Raw genomic sequence first — 18,900 nt, 5'->3', positions numbered from 1 at the left:
GGGTTGTTACGGTCAAGGTTTATTTGGGGGCAGGGGGAGGCAGTGAGGAGAGAGCCCCAGGGGTAAGAAATCCCATGGACTTCTGGAGCGTCAGTCGAACGATACCTCTTGCTAGAGAGGCTCCCAGGGATCTCTAGCTACTTCGAAGGACTTGACTTGGGGCTTTCAGGAGCAGGGACGGTCCATCTCGGCCAGCATTGCCACCAACCACTGTCGACGTCTGGGCTTGTCTAGCGCTCGCCTCTAATAGACAGGAAGCAAACAGACACTTGTGGGTGTGAGTCACTCCAGCCAGGCACCATCTGGGTGAGAAGACCTGCGCTGGACGAATGCCTCCTCCTCGCCAGTGCCTGGGGAAAGGACTCTCAAGCTTGGATGAAGATGGCTGCAGTGAGAGAAGGTGAATCTCAGCCCAAGGGCAGAAGCCACCAGGCTCTTCTCAGACCTCATGGATAAAGGGACGTGGTTGCAGGTGAACAATGTCATTAACAGGCAACAACGAAGGTGCAGAAGGACAGGAACCATCTCTCCCAACCCCTCTCTCCATGCATTTCCTTCTGCTTTCCACCATGTTGAGCTTGAAGACATAAAAAGCCAGTTATTCACACAGATCTCCAGCAAAGCGAGTCCAGACAAAGCCTAAAGGAAGAAATAATTTCTCTGTAGGTTTCCTACCCCTTTGAACGGCGTCCCCCCATCGAGGGCATCTCTCCTCACCTAGTTAAAGCAACTCATGGCCTTGGGGTCCTTCTGGCCTCCTACCGTTCAGGAGGACTTGCAGTGGGCAGATGGGGGGGGGGGGGGAAACCCGCACTTTTCTCCCCGTTGACAAGTCCAGCTTTTGATCGGGGCCAAAGCGCTGCGATTTGGAGCTCTTCTCAGGCGCCCCGAGCTCGGCGCCGCTCGCCGGCCTGCCCCTCCGCTCGGCCCCAGCGGGGCTCGCCCAGCTCGTCCCGCGGGACGGCCGGCTCGCCTTGCCCGGCTTTCGCTCGATTCCTTGTTTTCCTCCTCAAAAAAGTGCCACAGCTCCGTCTCCCGGGATCAGAGGGAGGTTTATTACCGACAGATCGGGGGGAGGGTTGGAAAGCTTTTTGCAGCCCAGGGAATTCCAGCCCGGCGCTAGGAAAGAGCTGCGTTTCCACGTCGATTTATTGTTGCTTCTCTTAATTTTTACCCAGGAAATGGGTAAAATGGGTAAAAAATACATCCAAGAGAGGTTTTCTAAGCCTAAGCAACCCAGAGCGGGCAAAGGACCTACCGGACGCCCTTGGCTCGCGCGGCCGCGGGGCCTCTCGGACGCGGCGGGGAGCTCGGCCGGAGACGCGTCCCCGTCCTCTCCTCCTGCTGGGGCCTGTCCCCACGCCGCCGAACGCGGCACCCGCTGCCTCCCAGTTTCTTCGCTCTTCTCCAGGCCGCAGGATTTCCCTCGCCAGCTGCGAAGCCGGGGCAGGAAGCGCAGGAACCGGGAAAAGCGAGACGCTCTTCGAGGCAGCGCCTTTTTCAAACCAGAACAGCGGCCTCACGCTCGCGCCTGCTCTCCGGGCGACGCAATCGCCCCGGTACTCGCGTCCAGCCAACCCCGAGGTCTTTGGTTGCCACCAGCAGCAACGGGGCAGCTTTGGGGGGGTTTGCTGAAACCCCGGCCGGGCACTTTGCGGCTGGAGCTGAAGGTACAAACTCCTCCGAAGACACTAAGACGCCCCGCGCGCGGTTGACGTCCTCCCCGGCTCTGCTCTAAGCCGAGGCCGAGCGGGCTCTCCGGGAGCACGCGCACCTCCGCGATCTGCCGCCGGCCAACAGGAGAACGGGCGGCTGGCCGCCCCCTCCGCCAGGGAAAGGACGAGCTGCTCGCGGTACGAGGAGTTAATCTGCCGGCGGCGCAAGGCCTGTTCGCCGGGGCTCCGGCTTCAGCCGCACCTTGTTTTTTCTGGACAAACTTCACATAGTTGGAGAAAAGCTGCCGCGATCAAGTTCCCTTCTTGCGAGCCAACGTTAACAAGCCGTGCAAGCAGCAGCAGCCAGGAGCAACGCTGACTTCCAAACGGCAAAGCCACGCTCGCATCTGGACTTCCCCGACGCTGGGGGCGAAGCTCCCGGGCAGGAGCAGGGTCGTTCAGGCTTCCTCCCGTACGCTGGATCCCCAACCGGGCGCGAGGTGCAGCAAGGAGAAACCCGCCGGAGCGGGGAGGAGGCCCGAAACACCAAGCTGGATTTGCAGTTTGGGGGTTGCTCCCTTCCTTGGCATCTCCGCTCCAGGAGCCCGGCAAGGGCCCAGATGAAAGCAGGACCTGCCTGCCCGGTCCGGGTTGGCTCGCGCTGGATTCGTGCCCAGACCTGACATTCAAATTAAAGAGCGAAGGAAGTCGACTAATAACCAGAACTGGACGCAAACCCCAAGGGAAGGGCGTAACGCAAGCAGAGCCAGCTGGGGAGTCTGACGCAGCGATATCCCCCGTTCAGGGAGTCTCTTCCACGATACAAACCCAAGGGCATTTTAGCCGCCGCTAAAAAGCAGGGGTACCTCGCACTAACCGGTCTCTACAAACTAGGTGTGAGCAGGGAGTTGCTTTTGGGGGATCGCCCGGTTTTCTACCCCGTGCCTGGGGGAAGCCGTCACCACCCGTGATGGTTTTCCAGGGTTGGCCAGAGGGCGAGTCATCCAAGCGAGGTGCATAAAATTTCTATTCCTGGGAGGAAAGGCCGTCTTGGACCCTTCTTTTCAGGTATATAAGAGGAGCAAAACGCGACCCAGTGCGACACTGCCCGACGGAGTCGGCTCTAGAGAAGGAACGCAGGTGGCAGATGGTTGCAACCACCTTCCCAATCGATACCGCCGACGGGGCGTCCTGAAACCGGGAAGCTGAAGAGCGGCACGACAGGAGCCCGGGGGTGCAGTGACCGGCCGTGACTCGCACCCTGCTCCACCTGAGTCACCCCGAACACTTCCCCGCCACGCTCGGGGAAAAGCGCTCGTGTCGAAGCCGTCCCAAAGTGAGTCAGCGAGGTACAAAGACTCACGCGGACGCGCGCCCTCAGGGCCGCGAGGTCCGTGGCTGCCACGCGCGTGCAGCGGACTTCTCTGCTCGGGCAGCTCCCGGGAACACGTTCCCCAGACGAGGAAGAAACTACTTTATGCTGTTTGCCAGCAGCAGAGCGTCTACTCAAAGCAGCCCCTACCAGAGGGACCGGCCACCACCGGCCACTGCGCTGCACCCGGCCCGGCTTCGCAAGGCGGGCAGAGCTTGCGTAGCGCTTCCTGCACCAAACTCCAACGCAGAACCACCGGGGGAAGCGGCACAGCAGATCCACAGGCCTGATGAGAGCCAGTTAACAGCCTGTGGGACCTACCAGCTTGGACACGGTGCCCAGGGAGCTCCACACGGTGCCCGTTGGTGGCCTCTGCACCACACTTCCCAGCACGGCCACAGCACCGTTTCGCCAGCGTCTGGCACACTGGCAGTTTATGACCTGGCAGGCGAAGGCGCATGGAAGACCAGCACAGCCCGGCACGTCCAGAACCGGCCTTCTGCTCCTTCCGCAGGCCTGGCGGACTGCCCCGAGCCTCTCATTCCCACCTCTCGCGCCGAGCAGCGCGGCACAGTGAAGCGCCTTGGGGTGGACTAGCGCAAGCAGAGCTTCACGCACGCGGCCGCTCCCTGGGCTGCTGCTGCACGCAGCCAGCAAGGCGGCTCCGGCGAGCGAGCGCTCAGCAAGCGTCGGGACACGGGTCTTGGGGAGCCTCCTGCCAGGCACGTGGCTCACCAGGCCTGGGCCAGGCAGCGCTGAGGTGTTCACAGCTAGCAGCCAGTGAAGTCACCTGTCTGAGCCAGGCGTACAGGCAACCTCACCCTGCGGTGGGGATGACGCTCCACCCACCTTCCGCAGCTTGCGTGAGTAAGCGTCTCCATCGCTCGCTCAGGCGGAGGCACCCTCGGCAATTTACAGGCCAGGATGGGCTGCTGAGATCACCCAAATCTGACCCTCGGCACAGCCCAGGTGCCAAAGAAGGCAGCTCCCCTTTCAGGACAACGCTCCCTCCAAAACTTCTCATTCTCGGTTTAATTCGGGATGGCTGTAGCGATTCCCACCCCCAGTTCTCCAGACCTTACCTGCTGCAAAGATGACTCAGCTGCTTGCGCAGCAACTGCAAACTGCCACAAAAATTGCAGTCCGAGGTATTAAGGGAAACCCAAACTCAGTACTGATTTATCTTAACATCCACTTTACCTTTATTCTGAGCTGCAAAATGCAAGAGCTCAGAAGATGCTTCACAACCAGCTGAGGAATCCCAACAGGATTAAAAGAACTGAGGACTAGATGGGTTGGAGACAGGATAAGAAACATTTTGAGAATCTCAGAGGGAGTTATTTTTCACATGCAATTTAGAAATCCAGGAATATACAATTAAATACACAGTAGGTGATCAACAGCCACCTGCCTCAGTACCAGAACATACAGGCGAATGATTTGGGTGTTGTTTTCTAGCTGGCTGGTTCTCAAAGTACCTTTCTGGAACACTTTTCCATCCAGACAAAACAGTAACAAGTAAATCTCTTGTTTTCCAAGAAAACAGCTACTGAATGTGCATGGCTATTCCCACCAAAGCACAGCTGCTGAGGACTTTCAGCAAGTCCTTACCAAACGTGTGCACTTAGGAAGAAAAATAATCAGATCTTAGGCCCTACCATACAGGTGACTTATAGGAGAGCAAACAATAAATAATGACATAAAAAGGAATTGGTCATTTTATTCCTGGTTGTTAAGGAGTTTTTGGTTTGTTTTTACATCGGAAACTTGGGCACTGCTTAAGCGGGTGCAACAATGAAATGGCATTAAAAAAAGCAAGCTAGCAAGAGATTTGAATTTTCAGCTCAGGCTGCTGATAGGTGTACACTTTCCTAATATTTACTTGACTGTAAGAACAAACACTTTGGACAGAGGAAGCTTTTGTTGAAAGATTCAATACAAAAAATATTTTCCTATCAGTTACAGGACTGAATCACACAATAAACATCTCTAGGGCTTCCCTGAGCTTCTTAACAATTTCACATTTCTGGCATTTTAAATACAAAACTTCAGATGGAATTATAAACAGACAATCCCCACCCCAAAAGCACAGTCTCAAAAACCTGTCCCAGTTCTGTACAACATCAAAAAGCAAAAACGACAAAAACCGGGTATGGGGGCGGAAACAAACCTAACCAAAAAGTAATAAACAGAGTAATTCAGTGTCACAGTTAAAGTGCATCCAGTTCCACCTCACCTCCCCAACTCTGCTCTTGCCCTTTTTTCTCCACCTCTCCCAAGGCCGAGCTCCGTCATGCCAGCTGGGGGAGCACGAGAGCTCCCAGGCAGCACCCAGGGGACAAGCCACCGCTCGTGCTCAGGTGTCAGCTCCCGGCGTGGAGGCCGGGGAGAGCCCTGAGTCAGCTTGATGCCCCGTTAGACACCTCGCAGGATTTCGCCACGTCTGCTGTCGTTCCAGGCAGCGCCCAGGCTCGCCGCAGGCGGTGCCATCCCTTTAACACCGAGCGTCTGGCAGGTCGTTACTGTCTTCAGAGAACACGCGACGCCTCACGCGGAAGGCAGGCCAGAATTTCGGCTCTGCTCACGTAAGCGTCACCACCAGCTCTGGAACCAGGAAAGCACAAAGCTGCAATAGCTTGTGCCAAAGCCAAAGGATGCAAACGTGACACCCAGTGGCACACAGCTGGGGGCTGGCTCCCATTACCAAATACTGGAGAGGCTCCAGAATCAAGAGGCAATCTCAGAGGGAAAATTCTCAAAACCCAAAGCACAACCCAGCCCTGCTATTATCTTCCACATGTGGTCGTATCCCAAAGGAACGTGTTGCGGTACTACACAAGGGACATGACCTTGCCACAGTGGTGTGGCTTTACAGACTGGGTGCTGCAGTTCTGGCAGTACAGGGCAGAAAAAAACCTGCCACTTACTGCACAACAAACCAACGCAGCAGCCACAGTGGCTTGAAGCAAGTGGAGAAATAGTCGTTGGCACCAGCCATCTGGAGAAAAGCCTCCTTGGACGTGCAGACAGACCAGTCTCCAGCCTAGGCTTGTAAGTTAGACCTAGGGCTATTCTGAGGAGGCACTAAAATCAGAGCTAGCTCACCTTCAGCAAGCAAGGAGCACGGGCAAAACCTACTCAGGTCTACCAGCAATTTGTCCACACTGCTGGTGTTGGGCCAGAGCCCATCGAAGTCAACAGAAAGTCACCGACTGGTTCCAATGCTTCTGGATTAGTCCTGAGCCTGCTGCGGACTTATCCTGCCTCCGGCGAACTGCCTCGACATTAGGCAGTTACCGCTTGAGTTATCAGCACAGAGGTGGGAGCCAACATTTCCACTTCAGAAACGCAGACGTCCGCATCTGAGGGTACCGTCTCCAGATCCCTTGGCAGCCAGCGGAGAGGAGAGAGGCGCGCCCAGGGCGTGCACCACCCCTAACACAGACACCGCGTCATCCTAACACAGACCTCTGAAACAAGATAAACGAATCAGGCTCTAGAAGTGTTTATTTCTCTCCACTGACTGGAAAGGGAACCTGGCTAGATCCTAGGGAGATGTCTTTAGGCTAGAGACATCTAAAATTAGGCAAGATTAATCCCACTCAAAGAGTGAGCACCACAGCCTCTAGAGCGGTAACAGTCTAGCAGACCACTGTGGGAGAGACTATAACTTCAAGTCAGTGCTATACTTAGCCTAAGTCTGTCATTGCTAAAACAATTACTGACTGAGAAGAGGAAGGGGTGTGAAGTGCTGCCTCATAAATGCTATTTACACCAGTTTGCTTAAATTAAAGTTTGTTTCTTGTGGGGAGGTAGATGAAAAAGAGACAGAGACTTCATACTGTGGGATCTAGAGGTACCATCCTTCCTGGTCACCTTGACCCCTGTCAGTTGTATGACAGGTACTGGATCAGTCGCTGCGGGATATTGAGCTTGGCAATCTTCTCCAGCGCTCGCTGCCCAGCTGCTTTCCTCACAGTAACTCTGCAGAGCTGCGACAAACTCAGAGGCGTTTCTAAAACAAGAGAAGAGGATTCAGAGTCACCGTTGCAGCTCAGCAGATGGCTGATCTCCGTGCAGAGCGCTGACCTCCCGAGAGGGTGACACTTGGCATCGCTCCCCTTGTAATCATGAACCTGTCTCTGCTTAGAAGGGCTCTGATCCCCACAGCACCCCGGGCCCAGGGCAGGCACTGCAAGGCCACCAGCACGCTCGCTCTCGGCTCATCCCGCTGCCAATCCCGTGATGAACACCGAGCGCATCCCAACTCCCTTCCTTGCCTGCATCCCCCAAAGACCAGCTGTGCGGGCTGCACCCAGAGGGGCTCATTAGATCATCTGCTCCGATCCGCTGGGGATAGCCAAGGCCTCCAAATTCTCTTTAGTAATGCAGCACAAAGTCTCAGCACTGCCAAATACAGGAATAAAACCTACTTCCAATCCCTCTCCTCTACTGCCCTATTTTTTCATCTAAGGATTGTGTTAACCCTTGTCACCAAGCAGCCGAGAGCTCACTACGATCCTCTAGGCCCTTTCCAGACAGGCCCCAGTCTGCAGCCCGCAGCCTTGATCCGAGGCGTTGGTACACACGCACACACGGACCTAAGATGAACCACATCGCTCTGGAAGCCATCAAGCATAAGAAGCTACTGTCCCCACCCCAACCAGCCTCCAGGATCTGCTCCTGTCCTGAACCTATCCTGAACTTAATGATACAAGTTAAAAACCAAGCAAAACAATCTGCCACAGAGCTTCTATTAAAGACATGACAATTCTGTTATAATAATCTGTGTAAAAAAGCAACTACAGATGCAGTTCTGCCAGCAGAGCTGAGGGGGCAATAAACTCTGGCAAAATACAATAATATTTATGGGCATGTAGGATTAACCCAGTTCAGCTTAACTCAGTTCAGCTGCAGCCAGAACAGCATGCTTATCTGTTATCTAAAAGAAGAGAAACAAATAACTTACAGGAGAGACTGCTACCCAGAAAACACCAGTGAGAGGGAGCAGGGGCTGTACAGTGCTAGCCACAAAAGGAATTGTAAAGCCAGAAAAGATTTTTAGGATCATCTAGTGCAGTGTTTTTGAGCAGTGGTGTGCAAAACTTGGAAAGGTCTGTGAATTACTTCCCCGAGCTCCTCTAAAGATAACCAAGACTGATATCGACGTAGAGCCATCCTCAAACCTCAGTCAAACATCTCCTCCAAAATCAGATAACCAGCAAAGCCGAAGTTCAACACGCTCCCTAACCCTGCTACAAGTAAAGTGAGTTTTCAACTGGATCAGTTCCCTGATCTCACTTAATGCACCAAAGCATAAATGCTCACGCCAACATGACAGAGGCCTGAATGCAGTGAGGGCAAGACTTGAACTATTTTACCACTGTCATTAAATCGCAGGTAAGCGAAGCTCGCCTACTGCCAGCTGGAGTTTCCAAGAACTCAACACCTTCAAAGGAAGATGCTCAGGGATCTACAAATCAAAGTTGACTGAGAATCACTGATGTGGAGTAACAGAGGTGGCAGTCACTGAATTCCTGGGGCAGGGGATCATATCTTACTCACTTTCATAGTACTCAAAGCACTTTGCTGTGGGACTGCTGCTCCAGGTGTAATCCGATGGCTTCTTCCCTCGGTTGTCCCTGGCATAAATGTTTCCTCCAAATTCAATCAGCATCTCCACCAGATCTACGTTTTTCACTTTAGCTGCATGATGCAGGGCTGTCTCATGAAGTTTAGCAGCATTCACATTTGCCCCTGGGACCAAAAAGAAAAACAAATCTGGTCTTGAAAGCCTCACTTGACCCAAATATAACAGATGATTTGGCTGTGGCTAGAATGAAATCCAAACAAACCAGCCTAAACAGGAAAGCAAACCACTGAACAAGTTCTCAGTGCTGGCAATGCATGCGTTTTCTTCCCTGGCTTTCTGTTTTCCTTGCAGAGAAAGATTTTAGTCCACATTGCTAGGTAAATAAGCTGCTGAGTGTGACATTCAGAACTGCTTCCTGAGCCCGCACTGCCTGAAGCCAACAGAGAGCCATTCCCAGCATCTCAGAGCGCTCATATTCAAGGTAAACAGGGACATCTTTGTTAACTGTTTTTATTTAACAAAAAAACACTCCAGATCTGTGAGATGCAGCAGCTTCCTATCACACACCACTCGGAGATCAACTCTCAGTCACAGATATTTTTTCTAAGGAAAAACTGGCTTTTATATGCTGACAGCAGAAGGCCCTTCTAATACGCCACAACGGTTTGTGTTCCTTCTCCCAAGCTGATTTGTTCAACAGAGGTGGGCTGAACCTCGCTGAATTCACACAACTGACTTCAGATATACATATCTGAGCTAGTCACACTGGATTCTCCTTTTAAGTAAGAAAGAGGAACGGCCATTTCTAGGGGATTAATTAATCTTGTCTGAAGACAGGTAACAATACAGGGAGCTGGAAGGAGGACACAGGGAACAAGGTAGCTGAGCTGTGAGACTTTTAGGCAATGTTCAACAAGACAAATCCCACCCTAGGCAAGATCACTTCCTAGTAAGGATAAGCAAAGACAGGAAATCCAATTCCAAATTCCTCCAAAATTAGCAGCAGTGAAATAGGATGTGGAACCTGGAGCACAGAACATTTATAGTCTTGAATACCCACCAAACTCATCTTGGCATAACACCAACCAGATCTCCCAGAGGCATGAATTGACTTCATGTCTAATATTCTGTACAACATCAAACCCTGACATCTCCCTGCTATCCAAAGCCATATGATTACACTACCAATACTGAACCTAAGCACACCAGGAGATACCAATTTCAGGAAGAAGTTGAAACACTGCTCCCAGGAGGTGAAGAGTTCTGTTTTTTATTAAAGGAGGGGAACGGAAATATTGCTGGAGACATCATGAACTGGATACTGACGTGCATACCATGAAAAACGCTTAAGCATTAGGCTTTGCTCAGGTAAAACCAAAACCAAAACCACAGCCACCTACATCACGCTGCGAACGAGTAGGTTCTTCAACAAGAATGTCACTGTGGAGCACTGAGAGGTAAGTGCTGCATACGGACTCCACCACGTACTGCCCACGTGGCAGCAAACCCCGTGGCTGCCATACCTGCCTTGAGTAGCAGCTTCACGCAGTCCAGATGCTCCCTGGCACAGGCCACATGCAGGGGCGTCCCAAAATGGCAGTCGTGGGCCTCCAAGTTTGCACCGACGTCTATGAGGAGCTGCACACACTCGGAGCTACCTTTAGAACGGGAAGATGCGAGTCAGAAGAAAGAACCCGGCTCGAATGAGAGCACCTCGCGTGCTGACATCAGCGTGGCCTAAGAGCTGCTTGTTTAACATCTGGGTGATGGCTGCAAAATACAAATGCATGCGTTTGATTTCCCTCAGGCACTAACAGGACCTCCAAAGAAAAACACAGGATGCCTCATCCGTGGCAGAGCAATCCAAAAGGCATTAAAGGTGGGCTCTGACAACACTCCCCCACTTTACGGGGGAAGAGACCCCACAGATAATGAAAATATTTCACGTAATACAGACATTACAAGACAGGCAGAGACACCCACGTAAGTCCAGACGGGATCGGCTGAGCCCAGCAAGGCTCACCTGCTCTGCCTGAGCCAACACGCTGCGCTGTAGGACGAAGGCCGGGACCAGAGCGCCAGTCACACCGTAACACCTGCCCGACACCGAACTAGAGCTAACGGGCCTGGGAGGGAGTCGGCTGAAACAAACCTGAGTCCAGGGCTTTGCACTAAATAGCCTGTGCTCAGCAGGGCTGGCTGTGTGACTGATCCTGCCTTGGATGGGTTAGATCACCTCCAAGACTCCCTCTAGCCTTCCTCCCCCCCCCAGTTCTAATAATATGACTTAACAGAAAGCAAGCAGTCATCACCAGTGAACCTTGGGAAAAACACTCAACAAACAAAAACAGGAGACGATGGCTATTTATTTAAGTATCTATTTGTTTGTCATAAATGTTGTCTCAGAGCCTTCAGCCAAAGAGAAACTCTGTCCATGACAGTATACAACAAAGGTAGCGACAGGGAGGAGAAAGGAGATATTATGTTTTACAAAGAGGAAACTGAGGCACATAACGATTAAGAGATTTGGCTACGATCATCGAACGGGGACACTGCCTTTCTCACACCCACGCTTTCCCACCATTCCATCCATGGGAGTGGAAATTCAGAGGTGGAATTACGCCCTCAGCGGAGCAACGCAAGAAGGCACCTTTGCTAGGTGCTCTGTGCAGACCTGGGGCACACCCCTGTCTCAGCAGCTCCTGAGGTTGCCCTCCACCTTCCCACTCCAGATGGCCTGTCCGCCTAGATCCTGGACAGAAGTCTCCAGCTGAAAAAGACTGTGAGAGGAACAAGGAGCAGAGCAGGCAGCAGCACTGCCCAACAATCCCCACCTTCCCATCTCACAGCTTCATCCACCCGCTGCTGCTGCCACCTGGGAAGTGACAGCAGCTCTGAAAAAACAGGAGGGGTTTGGGACAGGACTATCTGCTGAGGACAGTCTTGTGTCTTAATCAGAGCAATTCACCTCACCTCGACTTGGATCAGAAGGAAAGGATGCAAATTGCCCTCTACTTGCAGGAGCAAAGCTACTAGTTTGGCTCGAAGTTTTCTAATAGAGTATCAAGAAGCCGACATATATGCACCTAGGATCTTATCCCACGCCTGTCACATGGGATAAAAGCACCCAGCACAAGGGACTGCTTTATTTGCCGGATACCACAGCGCTTTCCACTGCAGGTTCAAAGGGAGCTGCGCTCACAGAACAGCCGCTGCAATGCACAGCAGAGACAAGCTGACGCATTTTCCGTACGTAGCGGTCTCATGAGCAACGACAGCTCACAGTCAATTTAACATTCTTGGCAACTGCTTTTTTTTGCAAGCCCCAAGCAAACACACACAGCTCAGACGCCACAGGCTTACCATTCATGCAGGCTTCGTGGAGAGGGGACGCTGTGTAAAGGGGAGGGTTCACCTTCGCGCCGTGGGACAGCAGCACTTTCACACACTCTATGCTACCCGAGGCACAGGCGTCGCACAGCGGAGTGCTGCCGTCAATGTTCCTAGCATCCACCTTCAAGACAGGAAAATTGTTATGTACTCACAGACTGTTGTGTGCCTCAGTGACATTTTTGCTTCTTTTAACTCCGTGGAATTGTTGAGGGCTCAGGAGCCAGTCAGTGGATACTGCCAGCAACCTGCCTTGCACTGCTCCCATCACTCTCAGAGCATGGATGCACATTAATTTCACAAGCAGCCACTACCATTTAGGACGTTATTTCCTTCCCAGTGTTTTTCTGATGTTCTCTTGCTAAGTCTGCAGTGGAGCCAGGTTAACACAAGTACTCCCTTCATGTTTTATCGCAAAATCAGGCTTCAGCAGATTCAATCAAGCTGGCTGACTTTGCACTGAAAAGGACTATGAAGTGCACTTTATTTCACCAGCTTTGCTATGAGGACAGCTGTTGTTAACCTGTGAGAAGTCACAAGCCTTTGAAGACAGTAAAGTCTCCACCTACGTCCAAAAGATTATGTTTGTCAGATTTTTGTTTCCATAACAAAATTAAGTAATAAAAGAAACACAAGAATATAAATATAACCCCCCATAGGAATCCACATGTCCCCTGCTCCTCTCCTAGCCCCCTTGGCCTTGCTCGAGGGAGCCCAGGGTGACTAAGCCTTTATCCTAACGTGCGAGTGAAGAGCCTGGAGTTAGATGGAGTGAACCTGGATCCCTGGAATAATTTCAGACGTCAGGATGAAGTGCGACTTGGAGAATCTCATTTTTCTAGATTAGTTCAAGACTTTCCTGCAAGGGATGGAGTATTCTTGGTCTTTCTTGATCTCAATGCAGAATCAACGAGCAGTAAGAGCTGCATAACTAAGAACAAAGCTACAGAACAGGAGCTTAACTTCCCGTTCTGTCCAGGCCTCTTGGATGAAAGCTGAATACAAACCTGGGCCCCTGCAGCCAGCAGGAGTTTGACACACTGTGTCTGCCCTCGTAGGCTTGCCTCATGCAACGGGGTGATAGAGTCGTAGGTGACTGCGTTGACACAGGCTCCGCTCTCTATCAGCTGCTGCAGCTGTAGGATTTCTCCCCTCCTGGCTGCTTCGTGAACTGGCGTCCGATCGGCCCAGAAGCCTGGAGGAAGGAGGAGATGGAGGAAATAAATTTAAAAACAAAAAAAATTAGAATGAATGGGCTTCTGTGCTGGAAAAAAACCCAGCTCTGCCAGAAGTAGGACGCAGGCTGGTAGCTTGGAGATCTGGGAATAAGAAGCTTGGGCCTCACCGCACCCTCAACTCAGCGTGCAATTTTAGATTAACTGCTTCGCTTTTCCAGGTTCCGCACTGAACAGCGACCTCAGAGGGACTGTTCAGGATACTGAGTTCTCTTACGATTTGTGCAATGCTTTGCAGCCCTTACTTGAAACTTGGTTATCCAAGTACAAAACCATTAGTAGTATTCAGATAGTTAGGTCCAGACTCATTCCATGCAGTTCTTAACCGATCAGAGTTAGAAGCACAGTCCCTCTTGGCTCCAACTGCAATCATGGAAATGACTGGAAATGAACACCTCTAGAGAAAACTTCAGTCCATCTAAAAACTGTCTTCCAAAAATGCCAGTCCCTCTCAAAAGCCAACAGAGCTTAAACAAGTTAAGTTCTTAACTTAGGCACCTTCATTGAGTGTTTACATTTATAGAGAGCAAATCTAGGCTTTGCTTCCCAGCACAAACTGGTACTATCATCTCCTCTCAGGTGTGTTTTTTGCTTACCAAGCTAGCCATGAGTAAAGAAGAGTACTATGTATTTTCATACAACCTTCAAGATACATCCATCCTCTCTGTAAACACACGTGCCCAGATACTCTTTAAAACTAGGTTTATACAATTCTTCCTAGCCCTGGTCAACCAACAAATGGTCTTTGGCTTTGTCTTCAGCCATAAAACACTGCATGGTCAGGCACTTCTGGCCAGCTCGCTGCACTGACACAACTGGGCCTCCACGTCTTGCTACGGTCAAGGGCAAAAATGAGCTGGATGGTGCTGTTTGCATGCCGGTCAACACCAAGGAGAACCACTGGAAAACTGGACCTTGCTACTACCCCTTAGAATGTATCTCCACACGACCCCTGCTTCATGGCTGGAGAAGCAAAACACTTCATGGTTGTGGAGAGAAAGGATGGAGATGAGCAGCAGTCTCTACTTAGAGATGCTTGGGGTGTTTTTTTGTTTTGTTTTTTTAAATGAACACCTTGTCAAGTACCTCACTTGGACTGACCATACCTCTTTCCTTGCCTGAAGTCTGTGTGCAGTTACATGGTTATGATCCCATTGGAATCACCGAGACGTGGGGGGATAGTTTACACAACCAGAGCACTGCCACAGATGCACGCAGGCTCTTTAGGAAGGTCAGACTGCGACAGCAAAGAGAGAACTGGGATGTGCAGAGCTCTCCCCAGGGATGGATAAGGGATCAGCCAAGAACTGATGGGCCAGGATCAGGGGGCAGTCCAACATCGAGAAGCAGACAAGGTCTTCTTCAGACAGTTGGAAGAAGCCTCACATTCACAGGCCCTGGTCTTCATGGGGGACTCTAACCACCTCAATATCTGCTGGAAGGACAAAACAGCAGGATACAAGCAACCAGAAGGTTCCTGGAGAGCACTGATGGGAACTTCTTAACACGGGCGCCAATACAGAGACTCTCTGCTGGACCTCATACTTACAAACAAGGAAGGACTGGTCAAAGATGTGAAAGCTGGGAGCAGCCCTTGCTGCAGCAACCATGACATGACAGAATTCAAGATCCTGCAAGGATGGAGCTGATAACAGATAGCAGATAATACGTAAATGTCACCCCTATCTTTAAGGGACAGTCAGCTTCATCTCAATCCCTGGGAAAGTGAAGGAGCAACTAATGCTGGATATCATTTCCAGACATAAAGGACAGGAAGGTGATCGGGGTAATCAGCATGGATTTACAAAGAGGGGACTATGTTTAACCAACCTGCCAGCCTTCCTACGGTGAGGCAACAGGCACGGCAGATGAAGGAAGAGCAGCGGATGTCATCTACTTGACTTCAGTAAGGCTTCTGACACTGTCTCCCCAAACAACGTCACAGACACGCTGATGAAGTGCAGGCTAGGTGTTTCAACCCACCTCACTGACCCTGGCTGAACTGCTTGGCTCAGAGGGTTGTGAACAGCAGCACAAAGTCCAGCTGGAGAGCAGTGACTACTGGTGTTCCCCGGGTGCCAATACTGAGGCCAATTTTGTTCAACATCTTCATTAATGGAACTTAATTTACCAGCATAAAGCACTGAAGTCATCCCAGACCAGCAGTTAGGAAAGATGCAGCAGACGTGACAGGATTATACAATGCAGGAGCCCCTTTAATGACCACCCCTTGAAAGGGAACCATGAGTACTGGCACTTTTACAGTACATAATATGATGTAATCTTATTTCTTTACTTGTTATATCCTCATTCCCTTTGTCTGTATTGCTGGGCAGGATATTTTGTCTTCACTGGTGATTCTGGTTTATGCCAGGAGAAGCAAGAAGAGAAGTTCAAATAAGGATGGAGCCCTTGAATTGTAAGCTGCTGAGCAGCACGACACTGCCAGCAGCACAACTAGGAAGGAGATGAAAAAGCTTTTGCAGCATTTAATTAAAAGGCTATTATATAGTCCAAAATCAAACACGTGAACTGCACGGTCCTCAAATTTCTTCTCTCCTACTATGCAATTCCCTTACGTGGCCGAGTCACATGAGAGGGATATCATCAGTCATCAGGGAAGGGGCTCAGATACCGTGCAGCTTCTGAGGTACCTTCCAACAGCGCTCTGTGCACAGTGCTTCCCCAAAACTACGGCTGCGCCCTGGCTTCCCTCCTGCACCCTGGCCACCCATGCCAAAGACGGCTCATCAGTCCCGTCTCAGCTCTCGCATCTCACCAGTCAGTTGCAGGAGGGGTTACGGAGCAGGAGGAGACTCCAGCCAGGCCCAGATCTCCTGCAGCTGCAGAACAGCATTGCTACAACTCGCTGGACAGAGCCACCGCGCCAGACTCGGGTGCAATGCAGGGAATCAAGGGCTCCAAAACTGCTGCGTTCCTTATGCAATCAGAGGGCATCACCACAAGGTGACCGTGGCAGTGCAGCACAACCAACACCAGCTATCTTTGTGGTGGTCCACCTACACGGGAGGCTGCTGGGCCTGCCCCAGCACTCCCGGCACCTTGTACTGTGCCAGCTACATGATATCTCAGGATATGAGAAACAGAGCCAGAGGTAACAAAATTGCTTGCACAGGAGCTCAGAGGCGTATCTTGTAGACACCAACCCACAAAAGACAGGACCTGGGTCCTTCGCTAGCTTTGCGCAGCTGTCACCACCCATCTTGTTCTCCTCGGGAAAAATCCCCAACTCACTCCTCAGGGAAGAGCCATCCCCTCTCCTCTAGCAACACCTCTTCGGATCAAAACCACGTACGTTCGTCAGGGCGCACAGACAACCCCCTTCTGCGGAGAGCACCCGCACCCTCTTCCTTGAGAGAGCCCATCTGCTCCCCAAATCACCCCGTCCTCCCAAATGCTAAATGCTAAAATTTCCACCTTCTCCGCGCCAGCCCCAAAGCAAAGCCCCTGCCCCCTCCAGCCTGCTCTCACCTCTTCGCTGCTTCCAGAGAGAGACTTCTCACCCACCCGCACGCCCCACGGACCAACCCCGCCGGCCCAGCGCGCGCGCGCAACCCGCCTCCCCGTCCCGTCTCCCTGCTCTCCTCGCCTCTCCCCACACGTCCCCCCTTTCCCGGGCGCCCCTTCCAGGTCTCCCAGACCACACGACCGCTCCACGCCGGGCACCCACGCACCCTTCTCCCCACCTCCCTCCCCCCAGCCCTTGCACCCCGCGCTGCCCCGCCAGGCCCTGCCCCCAAACGCGCGCTACTCCCTCTCCCACCCCGCAACCCGCCTCGAGCCCCCGCAGCCCCCTACCAGCCCCAACCCCCTCAGAGCCCCCCCCCAGCCCTACAACCCCGTTATCGCCTCATCACCCCCTCCGCGCACCCAACCCTCGCCGCAGCCCCCCAAGGACCCTCCCCACATGCTCCCCACAGCCTCCATAGCCCCCCGTGTGTCTCCAACACCTACTGCAGCCCCCCCATACTCCCCACAGCCCTAAAGCTCTCCCCACACCCCCCTTCCTCACAGCCCCAGCCCTCCCCGCAGCCCCCCACATCTCCCCTACTCCCCTCCCAACCCTCACCAGTCCCCGCAGCCCCAGCCCTCCCCACAGCCCCTCCTTACCTCAACCCTCCCCACAGCCCCCATCTCCCCATCCCCACAGCCTCCATCTCCCCCCATCTCCCCACAGCCCCCTCACACTCCCCACAGCCCCCATCTCCCATATCCCCACAGCCCCCATCTCCCCATCTCCCCCTCATCTCCCCACATCCCCCTCACACTCCCCACAGCCCCCATCTCCCATATCCCCACAGCCCCCATCTCCCCATCTCCCCCTCATCTCCCCACATCCCTCTCATACTCCCCACAGCCTCCATCTCCCCCCCATCTCCCCACAGCCCCCTCATACTCCCCACAGCCCCCTCATACTCCCCACAGCCTCCATCTCCCCATCTCCCCACAGCCCCCTCATACTCCCCACAGCCTCCATCTCCCCCCCATCTCCCCACAGCCCCCTCATACCCCCCACAGCCTCCATCTCCCTCCATCTCCCCCCATCCCCCTCATACTCCCCACAGCCTCCATCTCCCCCTCATACTCCCCACAGCCTCCATCTCCCATCTCCCCACAGCCCCCTCATACCCCCCACAGCCTCCATCTCTCCCCATCTCCCCCCATCCCCCTCATACTCCCCACAGCCTCCATCTCCCCCTCATACTCCCCACAGCCTCCATCTCCCCCTCATACTCCCCACAGCCTCCATCTCCCCCCATCCCCCTCATACTCCCCACAGCCCCCATCTCCCCCCCATCTCCCCACAGCCCCCTCACACTCCCCACAGCCCCCATCTCCCCTCCTCAAACCCTCAACCTTCCCCATAGCCCCCAACCCTCCTCAGAGCCCCCTCATACTCCCCCCGTCTCCCCCCAGCCCCCTCCTCGCACCCCCAACCCTCCCCGCAGCCCCCACGGCCCCGGCCGCGGCGCCGCCCCCACGCACCGATCTCGCCGCGCGCCGAGCCGCTGCCCACGGGGCTCGCCATGGCCCCGGCCCCGGCCCCGGCCCCGGCCCCGGCCCCGGCCCCGGCCCCGCGCCGCCTCCCGCGCCGCCTCCCGCCCGGCTCGGCCCGGCCCGGCCGCCGCGGCGCCCGCCGGGACTTGTAGTGCGCGGGGCGGCGGGAGGGCGGCGGCGCTGCCGGGGGGATACTGGGGGCACTGCTGGGGGCATACTGGGGGCACTGGTGTGGGGGCACTGGGGGTACTGCTGGAGGGATACTGGGGGCACTGGTGGTGGGGTTATTGGGGGCACTGGTATGGGGGTACTGGTGTTGGCGGGGCACAGGGGCACTGGTGTGGGGGATACTGGGGGTACTGGTGGGGGGTACTGTTGGAGGGTACTGGGGGCACTGGTGTGGGGTACTGGTGTGGGGGGTGCAGGGGAACTGCTGGGGGTGCTGGGGGGGTACTGGAGAGGGCACTGGTGGGGGGGTTATTGGGGGCACTGGCGTGCAGGGATAGGACTGGGGGCACTGGTGTGGGGGCACTGATGCGAGGGGAGCTCAGGGCACTGGTGGGGAGGTTCCTGGGGGTACTGGTGTGTGTGGGGGGGGGATTCCTGGGGGGCCCTGGTGTGGGGGCAGTGCTGTGC

General features: G+C 53.7%; 1 protein-coding gene across 2 annotated transcripts; it reads right to left on the bottom strand.

Moving 5' to 3' along the window:
• Positions 1-4,728: 4,728 nt before the first annotated feature.
• ASB13 (ankyrin repeat and SOCS box containing 13) lies at positions 4,729-18,322 on the bottom strand. Of its 2 annotated transcripts, XM_062593403.1 has the most exons (7): positions 18,253-18,322; positions 13,018-13,205; positions 11,984-12,134; positions 10,144-10,278; positions 8,593-8,784; positions 6,904-7,042; positions 4,729-6,497 (listed from the first exon to the last, which is right to left on the bottom strand). In XM_062593403.1, the coding sequence occupies exons 1-6, from the start codon at positions 18,293-18,295 to the stop codon at positions 6,915-6,917; spliced, it is 837 nt and encodes a 278-aa protein (XP_062449387.1). In that variant the 5' UTR covers positions 18,296-18,322; the 3' UTR covers positions 4,729-6,497; positions 6,904-6,914. The 2 variants fall into 2 exon arrangements, with proteins under 2 accessions (XP_062449387.1, XP_062449302.1); XM_062593318.1 differs by having other exon boundaries at positions 4,729-7,042.
• Positions 18,323-18,900: the final 578 nt, after the last annotated feature.

Source organism: Rhea pennata, chromosome 1 (genome assembly GCF_028389875.1).
Source record: "Rhea pennata isolate bPtePen1 chromosome 1, bPtePen1.pri, whole genome shotgun sequence".
NCBI lineage: Eukaryota > Metazoa > Chordata > Aves > Rheiformes > Rheidae > Rhea > Rhea pennata.
This window is presented reverse-complemented; position numbering and strand designations above follow the sequence as displayed.

Excerpts from the sequence above, each read along its gene's own strand:
- ASB13 (XM_062593318.1), bottom strand. The coding sequence starts at position 18,295 with ATGGCGAGCCCCGTGGGCAGCGGCTCGGCGCGCGGCGAGATCG. Across the intron at positions 13,206-18,252 it reads CTCGGCGCGCGGCGAGATCG|GCTTCTGGGCCGATCGGACG; the intron begins GTGCGTGGGGGC and ends TCCTTCCTCCAG. Across the intron at positions 8,785-10,143 it reads GAAGCTGCTACTCAAGGCAG|GGGCAAATGTGAATGCTGCT; the intron begins GTATGGCAGCCA and ends TTTTGGTCCCAG.